This window comes from Dendrobates tinctorius, unplaced genomic scaffold (genome assembly GCF_039654945.1).
Source record: "Dendrobates tinctorius isolate UK_male_01 unplaced genomic scaffold, ASM3965494v1 ptg000120l, whole genome shotgun sequence".
Taxonomy (NCBI): domain Eukaryota; kingdom Metazoa; phylum Chordata; class Amphibia; order Anura; family Dendrobatidae; genus Dendrobates; species Dendrobates tinctorius.
The window spans coordinates 30,935,227-30,958,078 of record NW_027361788.1 but is presented as its reverse complement, the minus strand read 5'-3'; the positions used below and the strand labels follow the sequence as shown (position 1 = coordinate 30,958,078).

Genomic DNA, 22,852 nt, shown 5'->3' with positions numbered 1-22,852 from the left:
AAATGATCTTTTCGCCCCCAAATTTTTATTTTTACAAGAGTAACAGGAGAAATCATACCGGCACAGTTGTTATGCGATTTGTCCTGAGTACGCCGATACCCCATATGTGGGGGGGAACCACTGTTTGGGCGCATGGGAGAGCTCGGAAGGGAAGGAGTGCCATTTTGGAATGCAGACTTTGATGGAATGGTCTGCGGGCATCATGTTGCGCTTGCGGAGCCCCTGATGGGCCTAAACAGTGGAAACCCCCCCACAAGTGACCCCATTTTGGAAACTAGACCCATTAAGGAACTTATCTAGATGTGTGGTGAGCACTTTGAACCTTCAAGTGCTTCACAGAAGTTTATAACGTAGAGCCGTGAAAATAAAAAATCCATTTTTTTTCCACAAAAATGATCTTTTCGCCCCCAAATTTTTATTTTTACAAGGGTAACAGGAGAAATCATACCCGCACAGTTGTTATGCGATTTGTCCTGAGTACGCCGATACCCCATATGTGGGGGGGAACCACTGTTTGGGCGCATGGGAGAGCTCGGAAGGGAAGGAGTGCCATTTTGGAATGCAGACTTTGATGGAATGGTCTGCGGGCATCATGTTGCGCTTGCAGATCCCCTGATGGGCCTAAACAGTGGAAACCCCCCACAAGTGACCCCATTTTGGAAATTAGACCCCCTAAGGAACTTATCTAGATGTGTGGTGAGCACTTTGAACCCCCAAGCGCTTCACAAAAGTTTATAAACGCAGAGCCGTGAAAATAAAAAGTCTTTTTTTATTTCCACAAAAGTGATTTTTTTAGACCCCAATTTTTAGACCCCCCAAAGTTGGCAAATAGTGGAAACCCCTCAATTCTTGCTCCAACCCTAACCCCAACACACCCCTAATCCCAACCCTAACCCTAATCCCAACCCTAATCCTAACCCTAATTCTAGTTCGCCCTAACCCTAATTCTAACCCTAGTCGTGACCCGAGCCCTAACCCCCTAGCCCTAGCACAACCCTAACCCTAACCCTAGCCTAACCCTAGCCTAACCCTAGCCCTAACCCTAGCCCAACCCTAACCCTAGCCCAACCCTAACCCTAGCCCAACCCTAACCCTACCCTAACCCTAGCCCTAACCCTAGCCCTAACCCTACCCTAACCCTACCCTAGCCCTAGCCCAACCCTAACCCTAACCCTAATGGAAAACTGAAAAGAAAAATATTTTCTTTATTTCATTATATTGGCCTATATAAGGGAGTGATAAACGGGGGGGTTATGTACTATTTTTTTTATTTTGATCACTATGATCGTTTATCGTAGGCTTTTTTTTTTTTGCGGTCGCCGTTATAGGGTTAATAACGGCGATCGCAAAAGCGGGGGTCGGTAAAAACCGACCGATTCATGTTCTCTGGGGTCTCGGCTACCCCTGGCAGCCGAGACCCCGGAGAAAATCCGACACTGGGGGGCGCTATTCACTTAAATCACAGCGCCGTGAATTAACGGCGCTGTGGTTTTAGTACCCTTAATTACCGCCGTTAAAAGGCGTATCGGCGGTCGTTAAGGGGTTAATAAAGAAACGAAACAATAGATATATACACATAGAATATACATATATATATATACATACATGTCATTGTGACAAACATATATATATATTTATATTTCACAGAGTTCTTCATAGCAGAATAGCCGCTATTTCAATTGCCGGCTTCTATCAAATTATTCCCCAACCCGACATGAAATGACACATGGTTTACATTCAGTAAAGCATTTCATTTCATGTTTTTTTATATGTCCTTGACTAATAATTAGATGAGTGTTTGTGTGCAAAATTTGGGAATTGTAGTTGTTATTTTTTTTTGTTATTGTTTGATTTGGGTTAATCTAACAAAGGGTTAATGTCACCATTCGATTGTAAGGTGACATTAACCCTTTGTAAGATTAACCCATTCGCCACCACTACAGGGCAATGGGAAGCCCACGCATTTTTTAACAACGAATTAATCCCTTAAAATAACAACTACAACTCCCAAATTGTGCACACAAACCCTCATCTAATTATTAGTCAAGGACATATAAAAAAACATGAAATGAAATGCTTTACTGAATGTAAACCATGTGTCATTTCATGTCGGGTTGGGGAAGGATTTGATAGAAGCCGACAATTGAAATAGCGGCTATTCTGCTATGAAGAACTCTGCGAAATATATGTATATGTTTATCTCAATGATTTGTGTGTATATATATATATATGCATTCTATGTGTCTATATCTATTCTTTGGTTTCTGTTATAAACCCTGTCATAGGGCTCCATTATATGTCCATTTTGCAAGGCGGCGAGAAAATCTCGCCATACGGATGCCATACGGATGCTGACATGCGCAAAATACGCAACCACACCTTGCTTACGGATTACATACGGAGCACTATTTAGGGGTCATTCATCCGTATTACGCATGTAAACTACGGACCGTATTTTGTGTCGGTTAGTGTGACCCCGGCCTTACATTACTAAACGGAGGAAGCAGATCCAACAACAGCAGCTTGCTCATGTTTTCCAAATAAAATAATAATAGTAATAATAATAAATCATACAAAAAAAAACATAAAACAAAAACGTTAGTCACCTTATGTTCCTTGTTTCAGTGCTGGTCCCATCTTACCACAAACCCATGGCAAGAATTTCTCACTACGAGACGCCACCATGTAGTTATAGTCTGACTGCTGACTGCCTCCAAGGACAACAAGGAAAATGTCTCAAGCCGATATGGAGAATCTGGAAGAATCTCTAATGACAGATTACAATACATTTTTACTTACGTTCCCCCTTAAACCAGACACCATTGTCTTTGCCTCTCTGTGTATTCAAACCCCCATCATTCTGCTGCTGCCGAATCATCACTGATAAAATCACACTTCATTACTGGGTAGAAAAACGCTGCCATCAAATATGAGTTTTGCACAGTGAATGGGTTATGTACAATAAAATCTGTCTTGCAATTCAGAAATTTCCACTCACTGGATATAAAATCATAAAGTATGAAATGATGACTAAGGATTGCAGATTGCTGGGGTCTCCAGGAGCTGCAGGACCCCAGAATCACCTCATCAGTTTCTGGTTGCATATTATATTCTTAAAATATTAAAAAAAGCCTGTTTAATTGCACGAAAATAATCGGATAATAAACATTACATTCAATGACTAAGACTGAAGATCAGTGTCCCCTTCTCCATACACAGAAGTATCTGGTGCTGACGGGTCCACTCCGCACCTGAAGCACTGAATGTAAACACTTGACGGCCGTCTCCGCCACTCAAGGGGTGACTGCCATGCTCAACTTATTACGGGCAGCACTTCAGGGCACACCGACGCCGCCAACATCAAGGGAAATCAGGAAAAAGAAAACAAAAAGAGAAAAAAAACACAGCCCGAGTGAAGATGATGTCTATGGAGGCTACAAGTCGCTCATCTGTAGAGCAGGGTTAGTGCACCATCAGTAGCAGAGATCAGCAAGCTACCAGCCAGCACGTCGTGAGAGATGCAGGCTGTCACAGCATGATGGAAGTTGTAGTAAAGGTTCACTATGACTTATTGTAGTAATAATTAGATTCAACTCTGTAAATGCATTGGCTTTAAAAAAAAAAAATCTGCCGTTTCTTTGTTTACGGTCCCATGCAGGCCTAGGTTTCTCTCAAATCCAAAGATGGCAGGTATCAGGAAAGTCTCCTTTCTCTGGAATGAAATGGCCGGAGACGGCTGAGGTCGAATCAACACCCAGGTTTATTTCTCATATATGAGGGGACAGTTTAAAAAATCACCTCAGAAAGGATAAGGCAGAGTGTCTCCCTCTTCTGGGGTTACATCTATTGTTATAATCAACATTGAAGGACGTTGTTATGCAAGTTACATACATTTGAAACATTTCTACAAGGGAAACTTTTCCTCACAAGTTAATTATATTTTCAATGAGTACATTGTTTTAATAAACCATCCACGTCTTGGAGTAAGAACATTTCCTGGCCTTGAACATCCCACACAGACATTCTGGAAAAATACATCACCACACAAGGTTATCTTACATGTCAGTAAAATAATGAATATAGACTTTATAGAAGATTCTATTATATTAAGCTTTCAAAGATTAATATATTAAGATTTCCACAACAGCAGGACCTCCTTTTTATCATGCTGAGATTTCCCTTTGGCCTGAGATTACGACTAAGGCCTGTTTCACACTTACCTTTTTGGTGGCCGTTGAAATCAGCTAAAATGGCGGAAAACGGATCCGCCTGGGTGCGGATTACATTGTGTGCCACCGGTCCGCTATGGTTCACAGATCCGCGGCCTGAAAAATTTAAAGGAGCCGAGACGTCATCCATCGCTGCCTCTATCGCGGGATCCCGGGAGCGTCATCGCGGGAGTAGGGAGAGCGTAATTCCCGCAGGTATCATCGCGGGATTTCGCACGGAGGTATCGGTGTATACCTGGTGGACGACATTCCCGCAGGTATCGGAGAGAGAGAGAGATTTTCTTCCAGCAGCCAGACAAGATTCAGGGTTAAAAAGGGAAAATGTGGATCCGCAGAGCAAAAAAACGTTACAGGCTCCGTTCTGTGATCTCAGCGGACACCAAAATTTTGGCGGATCCGCACAAATACGGACACAACGGACGATCATCAGTCAAAATCCGCCGACAATGCAAGTCAATAGGTAAAAAAACGGATCCGCAAAGAAAAATGGCAAATCCTTTTTTTTGGCAAAACAGCGGATTTTGACTGATGGTGACAAACGGAAGTGTGAAACAGGCCTAAGGAGTGTTACTTCGAAATGTGTCAACCAGAACAGTGTTTTGTGGGATGTTTTCCTCAGATCTTGCTATGTCAGATAAGCCTGCTTTTACCAAAGTGTGGTCTGACCGCTGATCTTTGGATTGCCATTACCGTGGAGCCCATAGCCGTAGATGGATGAGCTGGTGTATATATTATCTTACGTCTCTGTGCAGCCTGATCCTGCTCTCTTCCTACCTAAGTAAGGGTCAATGAGGCCAAGATGGAGATGCCCTTCCTCCGCAGGCGGCCATCTTTCCACCTCTGTCCAGAATGCTGTCCGTCTCTCGCTCATTGATCCTTAGGAGGCTGCTGGGATTAGTAAATGAAATAATGAGATGCTGGTGGGGTGTCCACCTCCATTAAAGATACACTTCCAGGACGTTTTTAACGTGGTCTTCCACTCAGGAGGTTTACAAGACGCAAGATGAGAGCGGTGGGGTGCTGACACAGCATTCGCCGCTTCCATTTCCACCATCTCTTTTTCATGAGTCTCTTACGGATTTAGACGGTTTGACTGTCAGCAGGACTAAGTGATCTTATTATATGAGACACATGGGGCTATTATACTCCAGCCCTGACATGTAACATACAGGGGAGGCTAATGCTTTTGTGTGCTACATATATACAGCTGCCCGTAGCCCCCATCTCCATTTTCTACAACTCCAATTGCCAGAACATTACTTTTCCTGTGTAATCACTACCATAGAGACAATAGTGTTGGACATATTCTAATTCCTAGGGGATAAGAGATGTCCACGGCAACCAATCAGAGATTCCAGCTCTCATTTTTCACAGGCCCTTTGGAAAATGAAAGCAGTGACCTGATTGGTTGCCATGGGCAACAGATCTACCCCAAGTCTGCTTGATGTTCTCATATTAGGCCTTGCTTCCAATACTAGATCGCAGATAAGGTTACATTACATATACTTTCTGGGGTTGTTGCACTGTTTTTTTTTTCTTATTTCTATACCATAGAAAGCCAGATGAGCAACAATAAGGCTGCCCAAGAGCTCCCAACCAGCTGTCCAGGAACCCTGATTGACAAATCTGTCATTACTAAGCGATAATGGCACCCAAGCTGTCCCTCTGTTACGTTATATTGGTGTTAGTACTGGTCAGCGAGCGGTCCCTGGTTTATGGGCCATGAAACGAGAGTATGAACATGTACAGATCACAATTAGGTGGGGCAGGAGACACCTTCCGTAATGATTCTCAGGGAGGCGAAACACTCGGGCTCTGTTCACATCACGTTTAGAGCCATGCCCGGAGGATCTCCAAATATATACCGATGACAGACGGCTGTAAAGTAGCGTGAGGTACATATAGAAAAAACCTTTGGCACCACATAAGAACTGAATGTTGAATATCTATATTAATAAAGCCAACTCTTGTGACACAGATTGCAACCAACGTTTCGGCTTTTTTGGCCTTTATCAAGGTTATCTGTACAAAACATGAAATATGTGAAAAACAAATATAATGAAAAATAACAGATACGTCTCAGAATTGGAAACAGGACGACAAATTATATATAGGAATATAGCAAAAAATAAAGATGGCACAAATGCCATTTCTTGTTCATAGGAAACTCAAGGAAATGTAAACAGTGGGATGCTATATTATTTGAAGGACATGTACACCTGTAAAACAAGAGAAAATGTCTGGAGTGATACTCAATATATGAAGCGATACATACGCATCCATTAACGGTCAGATTACCACTGGTATCAGGGAGCATACATCTCAATTCAGGGAAAAACATACAGGATACTCCGGAGCGCTAAGGAGAGACAAAAGCAAGTTACAGAAAGGCCTGTGCAGCCTATGTGAAACGTATCATTCAGGAGTGAATTACCTGTCCGAGTGCTCATCAGCGGGTAAGGGATGTCTGTGGAGATGGATATAAGAGAGTCAAAGAGGGAAGGGAAAGAGTTTTACAAACCACAAGATGCAACAAAGTGTGAAATAATAAAGGGATGAATTAAATTAAAATCCAATAATAAAGAAAGGAAGCAGTGGGTAGTGGAGAAGCATAAGAGAAGGGGGAATGAAGGGGCAATTTAAAAAAAAAAAATAAAATGAAAAGGAAGGAGAAAAGAAATAAAAAGAGAACAAAGAAGGAAGAAGAGGGAAAATTATTTGAGTTGAAATGCTCGATACCTGGTGGGACCCGAGGTGACCTGTAACAACACATAAAAATGAGTAGGTGAATCACTGGTAATGGTAAGACACAGTAGGTACAGTGAATACAGAGGAGACCAAAACCTACTTAAAATCACAGTAATAATACAATCAATAAATGATTTCAATCAATAAAAGATTTAATACTCTGTTGAGCCCAAAAGGGTCTAAAGTTTGTAGCCTATAAATCCAGGAGGCCTCTCTCTTTTTACTTAAGGACTGTATTGCCGCCTCGTCTGGTCAACAGGATTGAGTCTAAAACCTGGAATCGGAGTTGTCACGCTATGTCCTGCAGACAAAGTGTTACGGAATGGACAGCATGGTCTTTTTTCCTTGGATTGTTGTAGTGGTTTCACCAACATATCCGAGACCACATGGGCACTTGGTCAGATAAATCACATGTAAGGAGTCGCACGTGAAGTAACACTTGATGGGGAACTTCTTGCCTGACCTGGGATGTGTGAAATAATCATCCTTTGTTATATTTGAACATTCAAAACTTAATAAGTAAAAAGCAAAAGTGCATTTAAATGACATAGGGCTCTTAGGCTACTTTCACACTTGCGTTTTTTTGCGCTGCGCACTGTGCACAGTGCAAACGCACATAACAAACGCATCATGCGTTTTTGTGCGCGTTTTTTTTTTAAAAAGTATGCTTTTTTTGCGCTGACGTGCGCATTACCATGCGCACGTCAGCGCACCCATAGACTATAATGGGTGGCTGGGTGAAAACAAAACGCATTGCGTTTGAATGCGTTTTTTTGGGACAAGTCAAACGCACAAAAAATGCAACAGGATGCATTTTGTGCGCCCGAGCGCACACTACAAAAAAACGCATGCGCATACAAACGTGTACAAACGCAAGTGTATGCGCACCCATGTAAAGTATAGGAAAAAAAACGCATGCGTTTTTTTGCGCAAAAAAACCCACAAAAAAACGCAAGTGTGAAACCAGCCTTAGTAACAGTTTTTGATCAAAAATAGCATAAAAGCCATGCCACCATGGCAAGGTGACCTTATTTGAGAAAGTCCTACACTGTCTAATATTAAAAACCTTACCATGTGTCAGAAGTGACCTGTGTGAATAAGGTCAGACAAAGGACTGGGTCTCGAACTCTGGACATCTCAGCCTTGGGAAGCTTTATAAATGTCATGTCCTGTTGAAGGAGGGGAGGCCACACCGTCACTTGCACAAAATGCAAAAATCTAAGAAAAAACACACATTGAGATGGAGTTTGAGTTGGAATACATGCAACATTTAAACGCATGTTCACATTGGCCATGAAAGAGACAAAACCTACAAGAACAAAATGAACATAAACTCTGCTGTAACTAAGTAAGTAAAAAGCAAAAGAGCATTTAAATAACATAGGGTTTTTAGAAACACTGTTTTTGATCAAAAATAGCACAAAATAGCCGGGTTCATGCGTGTCGTCTTCATAGACACGCATAGTCACTCTGCAGATGATAAGAAATGCAGAAAACTGCCAGTCATACGCAGTGCGCCTCTCTAAAGACAGCACGCATGCACCCGGCTATAGAGAATGAATGCAGTGAGGGAAAGAAGGCATGCACATGTGCAACGTAAGTACAGCACTAGCGATGATGCCTACGCTTGTAAGTTACGTTTTCATGCCCATAGGGGCGTGTTATAACATCTAAGTGGGCCGACTAGTCTGGGGACACTAATGTCCCATCAACTAGTTAAAAGCCTCATTTACATACAGTAGGGATCAAAAGTTTTGCTTTTTTTTTTTAACGTGTGATTACATCTGTCTGGTTGTTGTGATGCCATTTTCCTGGTGATTTTAGTAAACTGGAGGCAAATGGTTGTCAGCTATATGGATGAGAATGGTGTTTAACATGGTTTAATCCCTTTAGTGTTAGGTTTCAACATTTGCTGGGCCAAATGATTTGCATATTTTTTCATGGGTAGTCGAATTTTACCTAAAATTTGTATTTTTTTTTGGTATTTGAGGTTAAAACATGGCAAAGACAAAACTAAATTTGTCAGGCAAAATCCAAAAAGAGGAAGCTATGGAATTCACCTGCTCTCAGAGTCAAGTGTCACGTATAATAAACAGAGAAAAAGAAGGTTATGGAACAGCTGACAAACCTAGAGGTGTCCACAGAAAACTCCCTCCAAAATTGATCACATTAAAGGGAACCTGTCATCAGGTTTGGCCGATATAAGGGCTTATCTTCAGGATTCTATAATGCTGTAGTTAAAACCCCCGATCCGACCTGAAAGATCCGGGTCCGGTGCGTCCCATCTTCTTGCGATGTCGCCCTCCTGCTTGCTTTATCGGCATCTCGCTTCTGCGCAGGCGTACTTCTCTGCCCTGTTGAGGGCAGAGCAAATTACTGCAGTGCGCAGGCGCTGAGCCTCTCTGACATTTCCCGGCACCTGCACACTGCAGGAATCTGCTCTGCCCTCAACAGGGCAGAGAAGTACGCCTGCGCAGGAGCGCGATGCCTGGGAGCCATGAAGCAAGCAGGAGGGCGGCATTGCAAGAAGATGGAAGGCGCCGGACCCAGACCTGCGACACCCATCGGACCGGACTGCCCCCCGGGTATGTATAATAAAACTTATTGTTATTATCTTTCAGGCCAGGGGCTTATCTACAGCATCATAGAATGCTGTAGATAAGCCCTGAAAGGTGGTGGCCGTATCTTAGATCGGCCAAAACTGCTGGCAAGTTCCCTTTAAGAAACAGTATCTGATATCCATAGAAGTGCTGTACAGATTTGGAGCAAAATGAACAAAGAATATGGAGTCAAAGTGAGTCACCAAACTATGGGGCGACAGGTAAGAGTAGTAGGGTTCAATGCACGAGTTCCAGTCAAGAAGCCTTTCATCTCTGCAAACATTCAGAAGGTCCGATTGAGTTTACCAAAGAACACGTCCTATGGAAAGAAATTGACTGGTCTAAGGTGTTTTGGTTGGATGAATGCAAGTTCAATCTGTTTGGTAGTGATAGCAAGTACTATATATACCGCCCACTTCAAAAACGTAATGATGTAAGGTACCAAACACCTACTGTGCAACATGGTGGTGGCAATGTCATGCTTTGGGGCTGGTTTTCTGCATGCGTCATTGGCCCTTTTCATAGAACTGATGGAAATATGAATGCTACCATGTACAAGGATATACTGGAGAATGTAATGATGCCACATGGTGAAACCAAAATAGGAAGGGGCTGGAAAGTGCAGCAAGACAATGACCTAAGCACACATCCAATTTAGTAAAATATTGGATAGCAAAGAAAAATGTTCGCCTATTGCAATGGCCAAGCCAATCACCTGATTTACACCCTATAGAGCACCTTTCGGGTGAGTTAGGGTGACGAGTTGGGGCCCGTACCCATAGCAATAAAGATGAATTGTTTTCAGATTTGCAAACAGAATGGAGCAAGATCACTCAGGATGTCTTATACCCAAGCGGTTTCAATGCATGTTCGGTGTGGTCCAGTAATTAAAGCTTGAGGTTATGCTACAAAATACTAAGTTATGGCACTGTAAGCAATTAATTTTGGCAGTCAGTTTTCTGTCATTAAATGATCATACCTATATTATAAAATCATTTTGGTTACAATTAAAAGGTCTTGCACTTTCAATTTATCCCCAGGAAAATGGCATCACAACAACCAGACAACTGTTGGTGGTACTGGGGGCACTGAGGACCTGACCGGTTCCCTTTAACAGAGAATGAAATCTTTTATTGATTGAAATCTTTATTATTACTGTGATTTTGAGTATGTCTGGTTTCCTCTGTATCCACTGTACCTACTGTGTCTTACCAATACCAGTGATTCACCTGCTCATTTTTATTTACATCTTGCTGTTACAGGTCACCTAGGGTTCCACCAGGTTTTGAACATAACTCAAATAATTTTCCCTCTTCTTCCTTCTTTGTTCCTTTTCTCCTTCCTTTTCATAGAACCATAGAATGTTAGAGTTGGATGGGACCTCCAGGGTCATTGTGTCCAACCCCCTGCTCAATGCACGATTCACTAAACCATCTCAGACAGATGTCTGTCCAGCCTCTGTTTGAGACTTCCATTGAAGGAGAACCCACCACCTTTCATGGCAGCCTGTTCCACTCATTGATCACCCTCCCAGCCAAAAAGTTTTAATCTAATCAGTATCCTCTCCCTTTCAATTTAATTCCATTGCTTCTTGTTTCCATGTGCAAATGAGAATGATGCTCCCTCTACACTGTGACATCCCTTCAGATATTTGTAGACAGCTATTAAGTCTCCTCTTATCCTTCTTTTTTGCAAGCTAAACATTCCCAGATCCTTTAACCGTTCCTTGTAGGACATACTTTGCAATCCGCTCATTATCCTGGTAGATTTTCTCTGAACGTGCTCCAGGTTTTCAATGTTTTTTTAAAACGTGGTGCCCAGACCTGGACACAGTATTCCAGATGCGACCTGACCAACGAGTAGAGCAGGGTAATTACTTCATGTGATCTAGACTGTATGCTTCTCTTAATACATCCTAGAATTGTTTGCCTTTTTTGCTGCTGCATCACACTGTTGACTCATGCAGTCTGTTATCTATTAGTATACCCAAGTCTTTTTCACACGTGCTGTTGCTTAGTTCTATTCCTCCCATTCTGTAGATGTAATTTTCATTTTTCTTCCCCAGATGTAGAATCTTGCATTTCTCCGTTAAATATCATTTTATTAGTTGCTGCCCATTGTTCAAGCTTATCTAGATCCTTCTGAATCCTCTCTCATGTTAGCTACCCTTCCTGGCTTTGAATAGTCTGCAAATTTGATCAGTTTAACTTCAGTTCCCTTATCTAGATCATTTATAAAAATGTTGAACAACACTGGGGCCAGGATTTTTCAATTCTCTTATGCTTCTCCACTACCCCCTTCCCTTTCTTTATTATTGGCTTTCAATTTCATTCATTCCGTTAGTATTCCTATTTTTTGTTCTGTGGATGTTTTGTAGCCTGTCCATTTCTGTTTTCTCCATATACTCCAATGCGCATGTCTCCTTTGCTGTTTGTTCTCTATTGCCTTCTCGGTCCTGTTGAACCCCGGCGCATACGCCCTGAGTGTCTTTTATGCGCAGTACTTCACATGACGCTGGTTCCTCGCCGTGAGCGAATCCACACATGCATGCCGCATGCTCAGCGTGTCACCATCGCAAAGCTGATCTCGATGGTTGACGTGCCCTATTCCCCACCCCATCCTATTATACCGCAGCCTCTATCCCCAGAGACACACAATAGCGTGCTATGTCACACTGGTTCCCCATACACTTGATAAATAATAGGACACGTAACTCTAGGCATTTACTGTGGATGTTTCCACATATACTTTCAGACTTTGTTGCATCTTGTGGTTTGTAAAACTCTTTCCCTTCCCTCTTTGACTCTCTTATATCCATCTCCACAGACATCCCTTACCCGCTGATGAGCACTCGGACAGGTAATTCACTCCTGAATGATACATTTCACATAGGCTGCACAGGCCTTTCTGTAACTTGCTTTTGTCTCTCCTTAGCTCTCCGGAGTATCCTGTATGTTTTTTCCTGAATTGAGATGTATGCTCCCTGATATCAGTGGTAATCTGACCGTTACTTAGCGAGTGTATACACACAGATGTGTATGTATCGCTTCATATATTGAGTATCACTCCAGACATTTTCTCTTGTTTTACAGGGTATATTTACTTGAGATTAATTATCCCACTGTCGAAATTTACCTGAGTTTCCTATAAACAAGAAACAGTGTTTGTGCCATCTATATTTTTGTTATATGTCATTTGTCATCCTGTTTCCAATTCGGAGACATATGTTATTTTTCATTACATTTAGTTTTCACATTTTTCAGGTTTTGTACAGATAACCTTGATAAAGGCCAAAAGAGCCGAAACACTGGTGTCTATCTGGCACCAGATAAGTGGCTAATCTATTATCCTTCTGGGCACTCACTTTACAGCAGTGCGGACCCCTTATTTCCAGTGGGTATCCTGAGGTACAGTCATCTGTAGGCTCATTCATATTAATATATACACACGTAAGTGCATCGGAAGGTGAAAAAAGGGCACAAAGTATAACTGGACTGACAAAGGGCTCCATTTTGGCCTCCATTGGATGAATGGAGCCTTTATAAATACACCACAAGTATATATGATGTGAACAGAGCCCTCACCTTTCTCATACTGACACTTAAAATGTTTTGTCCACTTTTACAGACTTTTTTTTAAACTGCATGTATTTGGAGCTTACAAAAGTGATTTTTACAATTGTGTGTCATTGAATATTTTCCACTGTCTGGTTTCTACAGGCGTTTTGTTTTCCTGCTCATTTAACTTTCATGTGGTCTGTGGTCATAAATCACGTAAGGGTATGTGCACACGTATGCAGAAAATTCCTTACTGAAAACCGGACTCCATCCCAGAAAACGCGCATTTATGCGTTTTTTTCCGGAGCGTCCCCAGTCTCATAGCAAATAGATAGAAATGCGGATTTTTCCGCGGAAAAAAAATGCATTAATATGCACAAAAAGTGCAGAATTCATTAAAATGAATGGGATGCTTCTTGTAAGCGTTTTTTGCTGGTAAAAACGCTTACGTGGGCACACAGCCTAAGGAGAGCTCAGAAAAAAAAAAATCTGACAAGAGTTATAGACTCCCAGTCAGACGGTCAGATATGAGCTCACTGACGGAATCACAGGAAATCTTATCTGCAGCCTACAATAGACAGTGCAACAAAGAGCTTATAAAAGGCAAACAGGGACACTTTTTTTTTTTTTTTAATAGAAACCCAATTACAAAAATTGTTTTAACACCAAACATTAGAAAACTTGAACAACCCTTCTATAGCAGTTGGCCAGAATAGAACATAGAGATAACTTATGAGAAAGGTCATGAAATGAGAAACATCTATTAGCACAGCCCATTCCATGAGAGGGGTCTGTGGCCACAGCTGATGAGTGAAGATGCAGGAGGTCTGACCGCACCAACCTGATATTGGCGACCCATCACGTGGAAATGTCACTAATACTTGTTACTTGTTCTCACCCACAAAGCTCTCCACAGTGCGGCACCCCCTTACATCTCTTCTCTCATTTCTGTCTATCGGCCTAGCCGATCGCTGCGCTCTGCAAACGACTTTCGACTAACCTCTGCACTAATCCGTACCTCCCACTCCCGACTCCAAGACTTCTCCCGTGCTGCTCCTATCCTCTGGAATGCTCTACCCCAAGAAATCAGGACTATCCACAATTTGCATAGTTTTAGGCGCTCCCTCAAAACACACCTGTTCAGAGCGGCCTATCACATTCACTAATCAAAGTCATTCTCTGTGTAAGTGTGAGTGCGTAGCCCATTCACTATCTCCATCCATCCTTCACTCCTGCAAGATGGATGGACCTTCATTGTAAATACACCATTGTAAATACACACCTGTACTCTGTATCTCCCTCACCTCATTGTAGATTGTACGCTCTCACGAGCAAGGTCGTCTTATTTCGTCTTATTTTGCTTTAATTATTGCATTGTTAGCGTTGTTACTTATGACTTGTGTTTTGAAACTGTTAAACTGTAAAGCGCTGCGGAATATGTTGGCGCTATATAAATAAAGATTATTATTATTATTAATACAGTAAGTCCTGACTGTATAACCCACTAACAGCCAGGAATAGACAATAGGTAATTACCATCCTGTAAAAAATGACTTAACAAAACCTTTATTTGAATAATCAACCTTTTATTACATGACATTAAAGGGAATATAATAAATATATGTATAATATAGTACTGTACAAACGTTTTAGACCATTGTAAAAGAAATGCTGAAACGCAAGAATGTTTTCCAAAATAGAAGTGTTATTTCTTCTAGGAACATGCAGATGAGACTGGGAACAAAAGAAAGCGAAATAGGGTCTAAAATGATAAAAATGGAAATGACAGGGACAGAATCCACTCACCTGGTTTGGTTGTTAAAAGAAACTTGTAACTAGAATAGAATTAAATATATGTCAGCCGCTGCAAGGACACCAGTCATTGGAAAGACAGAACAGTAGAAATCTGGAAAGAGATGTCACTCATGCGCTGCTGAGCATGTATCCACGAGACATCAAACAGAAGGAAGATTATGACATTACTGGTTGACACAGTCAATGCGTTTTGAGGCCACGCAGGACCTCGTTATCAGGACAGAAGCGTCAGAGGTTTCTACCCTGATGAAGAGGTCCTGCGTGGCCTCAAAACGCATTGACTGTGTCAACCAGTAATGTCATAATCTTCCTTCTGTTTGATGTCTCGTGGATACATGCTCAGCAGCGCATGAGTGCCATCTCCTTCCAGATTTCTATTTCTTCTATGTAGACATGAGCACAGGTTTTGAAGGAACTCGGCAGGAGGTTTTCCAAACATCTTAGAGAACTGACCACAGATCTTCTGTGGATGTCACTTATGCAAATTCTCGTGTCTTCTTCATGTGATCCCAGACAGACTGGATGATGCGAGATCAGGGCTCCAACACTTCCAGGACTTCTCGTTCTTAATGACATTGGCTCGATGTTTGGGTTCTGCTGTGGAATAAATTTGCAGCCTGACACCTCACTAATCGTAGTAGATTATTGGCTCCAATTTTTTTCTGCAGCAGGACGACCTCAAACATCCAGCCAATGTCATTAAGATCAAGGATTACAGGAAGTAATAATCCAGCCCCCTGATCTCACATTTTCACATCATCCAGTCTGTCTGGGATCACATGAAGAGACAGAAGGATTTCCACAAGTGACATCCACAGAAGATCTGGGGTCAGTTCTCCAAGATGTTGGGAACAATCTCCTGCTGAGTTCCTTCAAAGACCATGCATAAGTGACCAAGAAAAAGTGATGAAGGCAAAGTGCAGACACCAAACATTGAAGGGATTTAGATTCCTCTTTTGTTCATTCACTTTGCTAATTGATAAAACTTAATTATCACTTTATTACAGTGCCCCCCCCCAGTGGTATTCTGGTGTAGCACCTCTCACAAATTCCAGCTTCATATAGAGACATAGGGGGGCCAGCAAGATTGTAAGAATCAGTTCCCATGTAACATTACAAAAAAAGTGTATCCGGATAATACAGCTTGTAGTCTTGCGGCAGAGACTGTCATTGTGCAGTAATGTGAGAAATGACGTGTACAGAAGCAATATCTTCTCTGCCATGATACCATATTATAGTGTGTCTATATAAAAATAAATGTCTACAGCCTCCTCGTTGTCAAGTCACTGTCTTCTCGCAGGGAGCAGGAGACGCCGATTTGTCCTGATCCTCAGACAGGCCTGTGTCATCCCGTTATACCATCGTCCAGCACTAGTTCCAGCGACTCTTCACCGACCAGCCGACGAACCTTCTCTCCTTTTGCTGCCAAGATTTCCTCAATATTCCTTCAGTGCAGAATGATGAATACATATTAACATGAGCTAAAAAGAACACATCACAAGAAAGCTCCTGCCACACCATATGCAATAAGGGGCCCAATATTCAGGGCACATGTATATGTAAATTTAATTTTACTGTGGCCCTTGTGATTATCTAAGAGTGTGAGACCTCAGACTAATGGGCTATGCACCCCTGCTTTACATAGTATTAGCAGTAGTCATTTCACATTTTATCCTCTAGGTGGTGCTGTTGTCTATAAAAAATAACCATAGTGTCTGCAAATAAACATACTAACAGTTTAAAGGGAATCTGTCACCCATTTTTAGTGATATCATGTAAAGATATCACCCAATTGTGCGTCCCATAAGGATCATATTAGGACTTTTGATTCCCCCCAACCCCGCACCTTTAATGCATAAATACCTTTTTTTTTTTTTATCTTGGTGGAGATGTATGGAAATCGCCGTGGTCCGGTCCGATGGGCGGGGCTTATTCGCCTTCTCCCCCCCTCCTCGGCTTGCTGAACGTAATCTTCATCTGTGAATATCACAGATACTGTAGTTTTCCGCACTTGCGCATTGAAAAGGCATCTGGCGCTTGCGCAGTATGCTTTGCCCAACCATGGGCAAAGCATATATTTGGTACTGCGCATGCGCCAGTATTTTTCAGCGCGGTCTATGCCCCGAAAGTCTTCGCATGCAGGACACACTTCTGGGGCATAGACCACGCTGAAAAATACCGGCGCATGCGCAGTACCGATTATATGCTTTGCCCACAGTTGGGCAAAGCATACTGCGCAAGTGCCGGTGGCCTTTTCAGTGCGGAAGCGCGAAAAACTACGGTATGTGATATTCACAGATGAAGATTACGTTCAGCAAGTCGAGTGGGGGGGGGGTGAAGGCGGCGAATAAGCCCCGCCCATTGAAGCGGACCGCGGCGATTTCCATACATCTCCACCAAGATAAAAAAAAGGTATTTATGCATCAAAGGTGCGGGGTCGGGGGGAATCAAAAGTCCTAATAGAATCCTTATGGGACGCACAATTGGGTGATATCTTTACATAATATCACTAAAAATGGGTGACAGATTCCCTTTAGAGGGAATCTGTCACGCCTCGGCAAGTGTATAACCTATTAAGGGCATACAGGTGATAGAAATGTTACACTAGCTCTACCTGTATGCCTCATCATTCGGTCTTGTGGAGAAATCATATTTTAGTTCTGTATGTCAATTATTTTGTCCGGGCTCCGAGGCCTTTGTGGTAAATCCAGTGCATTATCACAGCACAATTAACACACGGACATAGAAGTAAGACTTTAACAGAGGGGAGGGGGGGGGGGGGGGGGGTGTTCCACTTTAAAACCTAAAAAAAAAAATGCAGCCAAAAAAAATTAGACTGGAGCAGTGGGGAAGAACCAGCGCTCAACCCAGCAAGAGATAATTTAATTTTTAAATACTCAGGACGGTTGGGATGCGCACATCTAAAAGTGGAAAAACCCCTATAATAGGGGGCAATGTGACTAATACCCTAGGTGGGAACCCTGTTTATGTGCAGTAATATGAGGCACCACACAACTTACCTCTTCCCGTCCAGGTCGGAGAACCAGCCTAGATTATCAGCGATGATGTGGTGGTTCTGGCAGCCGGGGCACCTCACAATCACCACGCCACTCTGATACGCCAACTTCGAGATCTGTTTCATGGATCTTGTTGAACAAACCTGAATAAAAAAAATAATAGACAAGATCTGTACTGCAGGGTGTGCACAGTCTACCACTGTCCTGTGGGGAGGGGGAGTTGTTCATAATGCACCATCCTATGTGATGGGGGGGCGCAGTCTATCCACCACCGTCCTGTGTGTGTGGGGAGGGGGGCGCGCAGTCTATCCGCCACCGTCCTGTGTGTATGGGGAGGGGGGCGCGCAGTCTATCCGCCACCATTCTGTGTGTGGGTAGGGGGGGCACGCAGTCTATCCGCCACCGCCCTGTGTGTGGGTAGGGGGGGCACGCAGTCTATCCGCCACCGCCCTGTGTGTGTGTGTGGGGGGGGGGCGCAGTCTATCCGCCACCGCCCTGTGTGTGGGGGGGCGCGCAGTCTATCCACCACCGTCCTGTGTGTGTGGGGGGGGGAGCAGTCTATCCACCACCGTCCTGTGTGTGTGGGGGCGAGCAGTCTATCCACCACCGTCCTGTGTGTGTGGGGGCGCGCAGTCTATCCACCACCGTCGTGTGTGTGGGGGCGCGCAGTCTATCCACCACCGTCCGGGTTGGGGGGGGGCGCGCAGTCTATCCACCACCGTCCGGGTTGGGGGGGGGCGCGCAGTCTATCCACCACCGTCCTGTGTGGGGGGGGGCGCGCAGTCTACCCACCACCGTCCTGTGTGGGGGGGGGGCGCGCAGTCTACCCACCACCGTCCTGTGTGGGGGGGGGCGCGCAGTCTATCCACCACCGTCCTGTGTGGGGGGGGGCGCGCAGTCTATCCACCACCGTCCTGTGTGGGGGGGGGCGCGCAGTCTATCCACCACCGTCCTGTGTGGGGGGGGGGGCGCGCAGTCTATCCACCACCGTCCTGTGTGGGGGGGGGCGCGCAGTCTATCCACCACCGTCCTGTGTGGGGGGGGGCGCGCAGTCTATCCACCACCGTCCTGTGTGGGGGGGGGCGCGCAGTCTATCCACCACCGTCCTGTGTGGGGGGGGGGCGCGCAGTCTATCCACCACCGTCCTGTGTGGGGGGGGGCGCGCAGTCTATCCACCACCGTCCTGTGTGGGGGGGGGGGGGCGCGCAGTCTATCCACCACCGTCCTGTGTGGGGGGGGGGGGGCGCGCAGTCTATCCACCACCGTCCTGTGTGGGGGGGCGCGCAGTCTATCCACCACCGTCCTGTGTGGGGGGGCGCGCAGTCTATCCACCACCGTCCTGTGTGGGGGGGGGGGCGCGCGCAGTCTATCCACCACCGTCCTGTGTGGGGGGGGGGCGCGCGCAGTCTATCCACCACCGTCCTGTGTGGGGGGGGGGGCGCGCGCAGTCTATCCACCACCGTCCTGTGTGGGGGGGGGGGCGCGCGCAGTCTATCCACCACCGTCCTGTGTGGGGGGGGGGGCGCGCGCAGTCTATCCACCACCGTCCTGTGTGGGGGGGGGGGGGGGCGCGCGCAGTCTATCCACCACCGTCCTGTGTGGGGGGGGGGGGGCGCGCGCAGTCTATCCACCACCGTCCTGTGTGGGGGGGGGGGGGCGCGCGCAGTCTATCCACCACCGTCCTGTGTGGGGGGGGGGGGCGCGCGCAGTCTATCCACCACCGTCCTGTGTGGGGGGGGGGGGCGCGCGCAGTCTATCCACCACCGTCCTGTGTGGGGGGGGGGGCGCGCGCAGTCTATCCACCACCGTCCTGTGTGTGGGGGGGGGCGCGCAGTCTATCCACCACCGTCCTGTGTGTGTGGGGGGGGGGGGCGCAGTCTATCCACCACCGTCCTGTGTGGTGGGGGGGGGGGGGGCGCAGTCTATCCACCACCGTCCTGTGTGGTGGGGGGGCGTGCAGTCTATCAACCACCGTCCTGTGTGGTGGTGGTGGGGGGGCGCGCAGTCTATCCGCCACCGTCCTGTGTGGTGGTGGTGGGGGGGGCGCGCAGTCTATCCGCCACCGTCCTGTGTATGGGGAAGGGGGCGCGTGCAGTCTATCCGCCACCGTCCTGTGTGGGTGCAGTCTATTCACCACCGTCCTGTGTGTGTGAGGAGGTGTGCAGTCTATACGACACCGTCGTGTGTGTGTGTGTGTGTGTGTGGGGGGGGGGGGGCGCAGCCTATCCGCCACCATCCTGTCTGGGCGCAGTCTATCCACCACCGTCCTGTGTGTGTGTGTGAGGGGGTGTGCAGTCTATCCGACACCGTCCTGTGTGTGTGTGTGTGGGGGGGGGCGCGCAGCCTATCCGCCACCATCCTGTCTGGGCGCAGTCTATCCACCACCGTCCTGTGTGTGTGTGAGGGGGTGTGCAGTCTATCCGACACCGTCCTGTGTGTGTGTGTGTGTGTGTGTGTGTGTGTGGGGGGGGCGCAGCCTATCCGCCATCGTCCTGTGTGAGCGCAGTCTATCGGCCATCGTCGTGTGTGTGTGTGTGTAAGACGCAGCCTATCCGCCACCGTCCTGTGTGGGCGCAGTCTATTCACCACCGTCCTGTGTGTGAGGAGGTGTGCAGTCTATCCGACACCGGTGTGTGTGTGTGTGCGCAGCCTATCCGCCACCATCCTGTCTGGGCACAGTCTATCCACCACCGTCCTGTGTGTGTGTACCGTCCTGTGTGTGTGAGGGGGGTGTGCAGTCTATCCGACACCGTTGTGTGTGTGTGTGTGTGTGTGTGTGTGTGGGGCGCAGCCTAACCGCCACCATCCTGTCTGGGCGCAGTCTATCCACCACCGTCCTGTGTGTGTGAGGGGGGTGTGCAGTCTATCCGACACCGGTGTGTGTGTGTGTGTGTGTGTGTGGGGGGGGGCGCAGCCTATCCGCCACCATCCTGTCTGGGTGCAGTCTATCCACCACCGTCCTGTGTGTGTGTGTGTGTGTGTGTGTGAGGGGGTGTGCAGTCTATCCAACACCGTCCTGTGTGTGTGTGTCTGTGGGGGGGGGGGCGCAGCCTATCCGCCACCATCCTGTCTGGGCGCAGTCTATCCACCACCGTCCTGTGTGTGTGAGGGGGGTGTGCAGTCTATCCGACACCGTCCTGTGTGTGTGTGGGGGGGGGGCGCAGCCTATCCGCCACCATCCTGTCTGGGCGCAGTCTATCCACCACCGTCCTGTGTGTGAGGGGGTGTGCAGTCTATCCGACACCGTCCTGTGTGTGTGTGGGGGGGGGGCGCGCAGCCTATCCGCCACCATCCTGTCTGGGCGCAGTCTATCCACCACCGTCCTGTGTGTGTGTGAGGGGGTGTGCAGTCTATCCGACACCGTCCTGTGTGTGTGTGTGTGTGTGTGTGTGTGTGTGGGGGGGGCAGCCTATCCGCCATCGTCCTGTGTGAGCGCAGTCTATCGGCCATCGTCGTGTGTGTGTGTGTGTGTGTATGTGTGTGTAAGACGCAGCCTATCCACCACCGTCCTGTGTGGGCGCAGTCTATTCACCACCGTCCTGTGTGTGAGGAGGTGTGCAGTCTATCCGACACCGGTGTGTGTGTGTGTGTGTGTGTGCGCGCAGCCTATCCGCCACCATCCTGTCTGGGCACAGTCTATCCACCACCGTCCTGTGTGTGTGTGGGTGGGGGGGGCGCAGCCTATCCGCCACCATCGTGTGTGTGTGTGTGTGTGTGTGTGTGTGGCGCAGCCTATCCGCCACCATCCTGTCTGGGCGCAGTCTATCCACCACCGTCCTGTGTGTGAGGGGGGTGTGCAGTCTATCCGACACCGTCGTGTGTGTGTGTGTGTGTGTGTGTGTGTGTGTGTGTGTGGGGGGGGCGCAGCCTATCCGCCACCATCCTGTCTGGGTGCAGTCTATCCACCACCGTCCTGTGTGTGTGTGTGTGTGAGGGGGTGTGCAGTCTATCCAACACCGTCCTGTGTGTGTGTGTGGGGGGGGGGGGGGGCGCAGCCTATCCGCCACCATCCTGTCTGGGCGCAGTCTATCCACCACCGTCCTGTGTGTGTGAGGGGGGTGTGCAGTCTATCCGACACCGTCCTGTGTGTGTGTGTGTGTGTGTGGGGGGGGGGGCGCAGCCTATCCGCCACCATCCTGTCTGGGCGCAGTCTATCCACCACCGTCCTGTGTGTGTGAGGGGGGGTGTGCAGTCTATCCGCCACCTTCCTGTAGGGGCGCCCTCTGCAGATGAGTGCCTAAAGGGGAGAGAGCACCTCCCATTGGGCAACGCTGTTCGTGTGGTATTATTTTGCAGTGGCGCTCTCTGTTAGGCCCCTTTCTACAGGGGGCGCTCTGTACCTACCTTGCAGGTGTATACTAGCTGATAATGGGAGATCTGGACTCTCCCCACACACTGGGCGCCGGGGGCAGCTCCCTGAGTACAGAGACTTCTCCATGTTGCAGCCTGGCGGTGCCCGTAGACAGGTAATGGAGGGCGGAGGAGACACTTTCCTGTGCGCGCCCCCATGAATGTCCGCCCCAGCCTCCTCCCGACACGGGTAGCTGCCACTCCGCAGCCGACCACCAAGTTCCAACTTCTGGCTGTCAGCATGACTCTAGCAATGTTATCAGCACGTGACCGGATGTTGCCGCTCTATGGGCGGAAGTACAAATACGCCATCTTTGTCAAGGGCACAGAATCCTTAGTCGCTTAACCCTTCCCTGGCTGGACAGTCCCATGTTTATGCTGTAGAGAATTGCTCTGTGTCTATAATAATAATGTTCTATGTATAGACAAGCTATAACTGGGCATTTACAGCAGAGCTAATTTTAGGTCACGCCGTGACCACACCCATTTCAGAACTAGTCACACCCATGTCCATGCCCCAACCACACCCAGAGAAA

General features: G+C 46.8%; 1 protein-coding gene across 1 annotated transcript; it reads right to left on the bottom strand.

The window, feature by feature from the left end:
• Positions 1–15,184: 15,184 nt before the first annotated feature.
• On the bottom strand, positions 15,185–22,603 carry DNLZ (DNL-type zinc finger). The gene is given in 4 exon segments (XM_073541039.1): positions 15,185–16,300; positions 16,302–16,394; positions 17,970–18,109; positions 22,311–22,603. Coding segments are annotated over 4 exon segments (555 nt in total). The 5' UTR covers positions 22,560–22,603; the 3' UTR covers positions 15,185–16,227.
• Between the last annotated feature and the right edge of the window lie 249 nt (positions 22,604–22,852).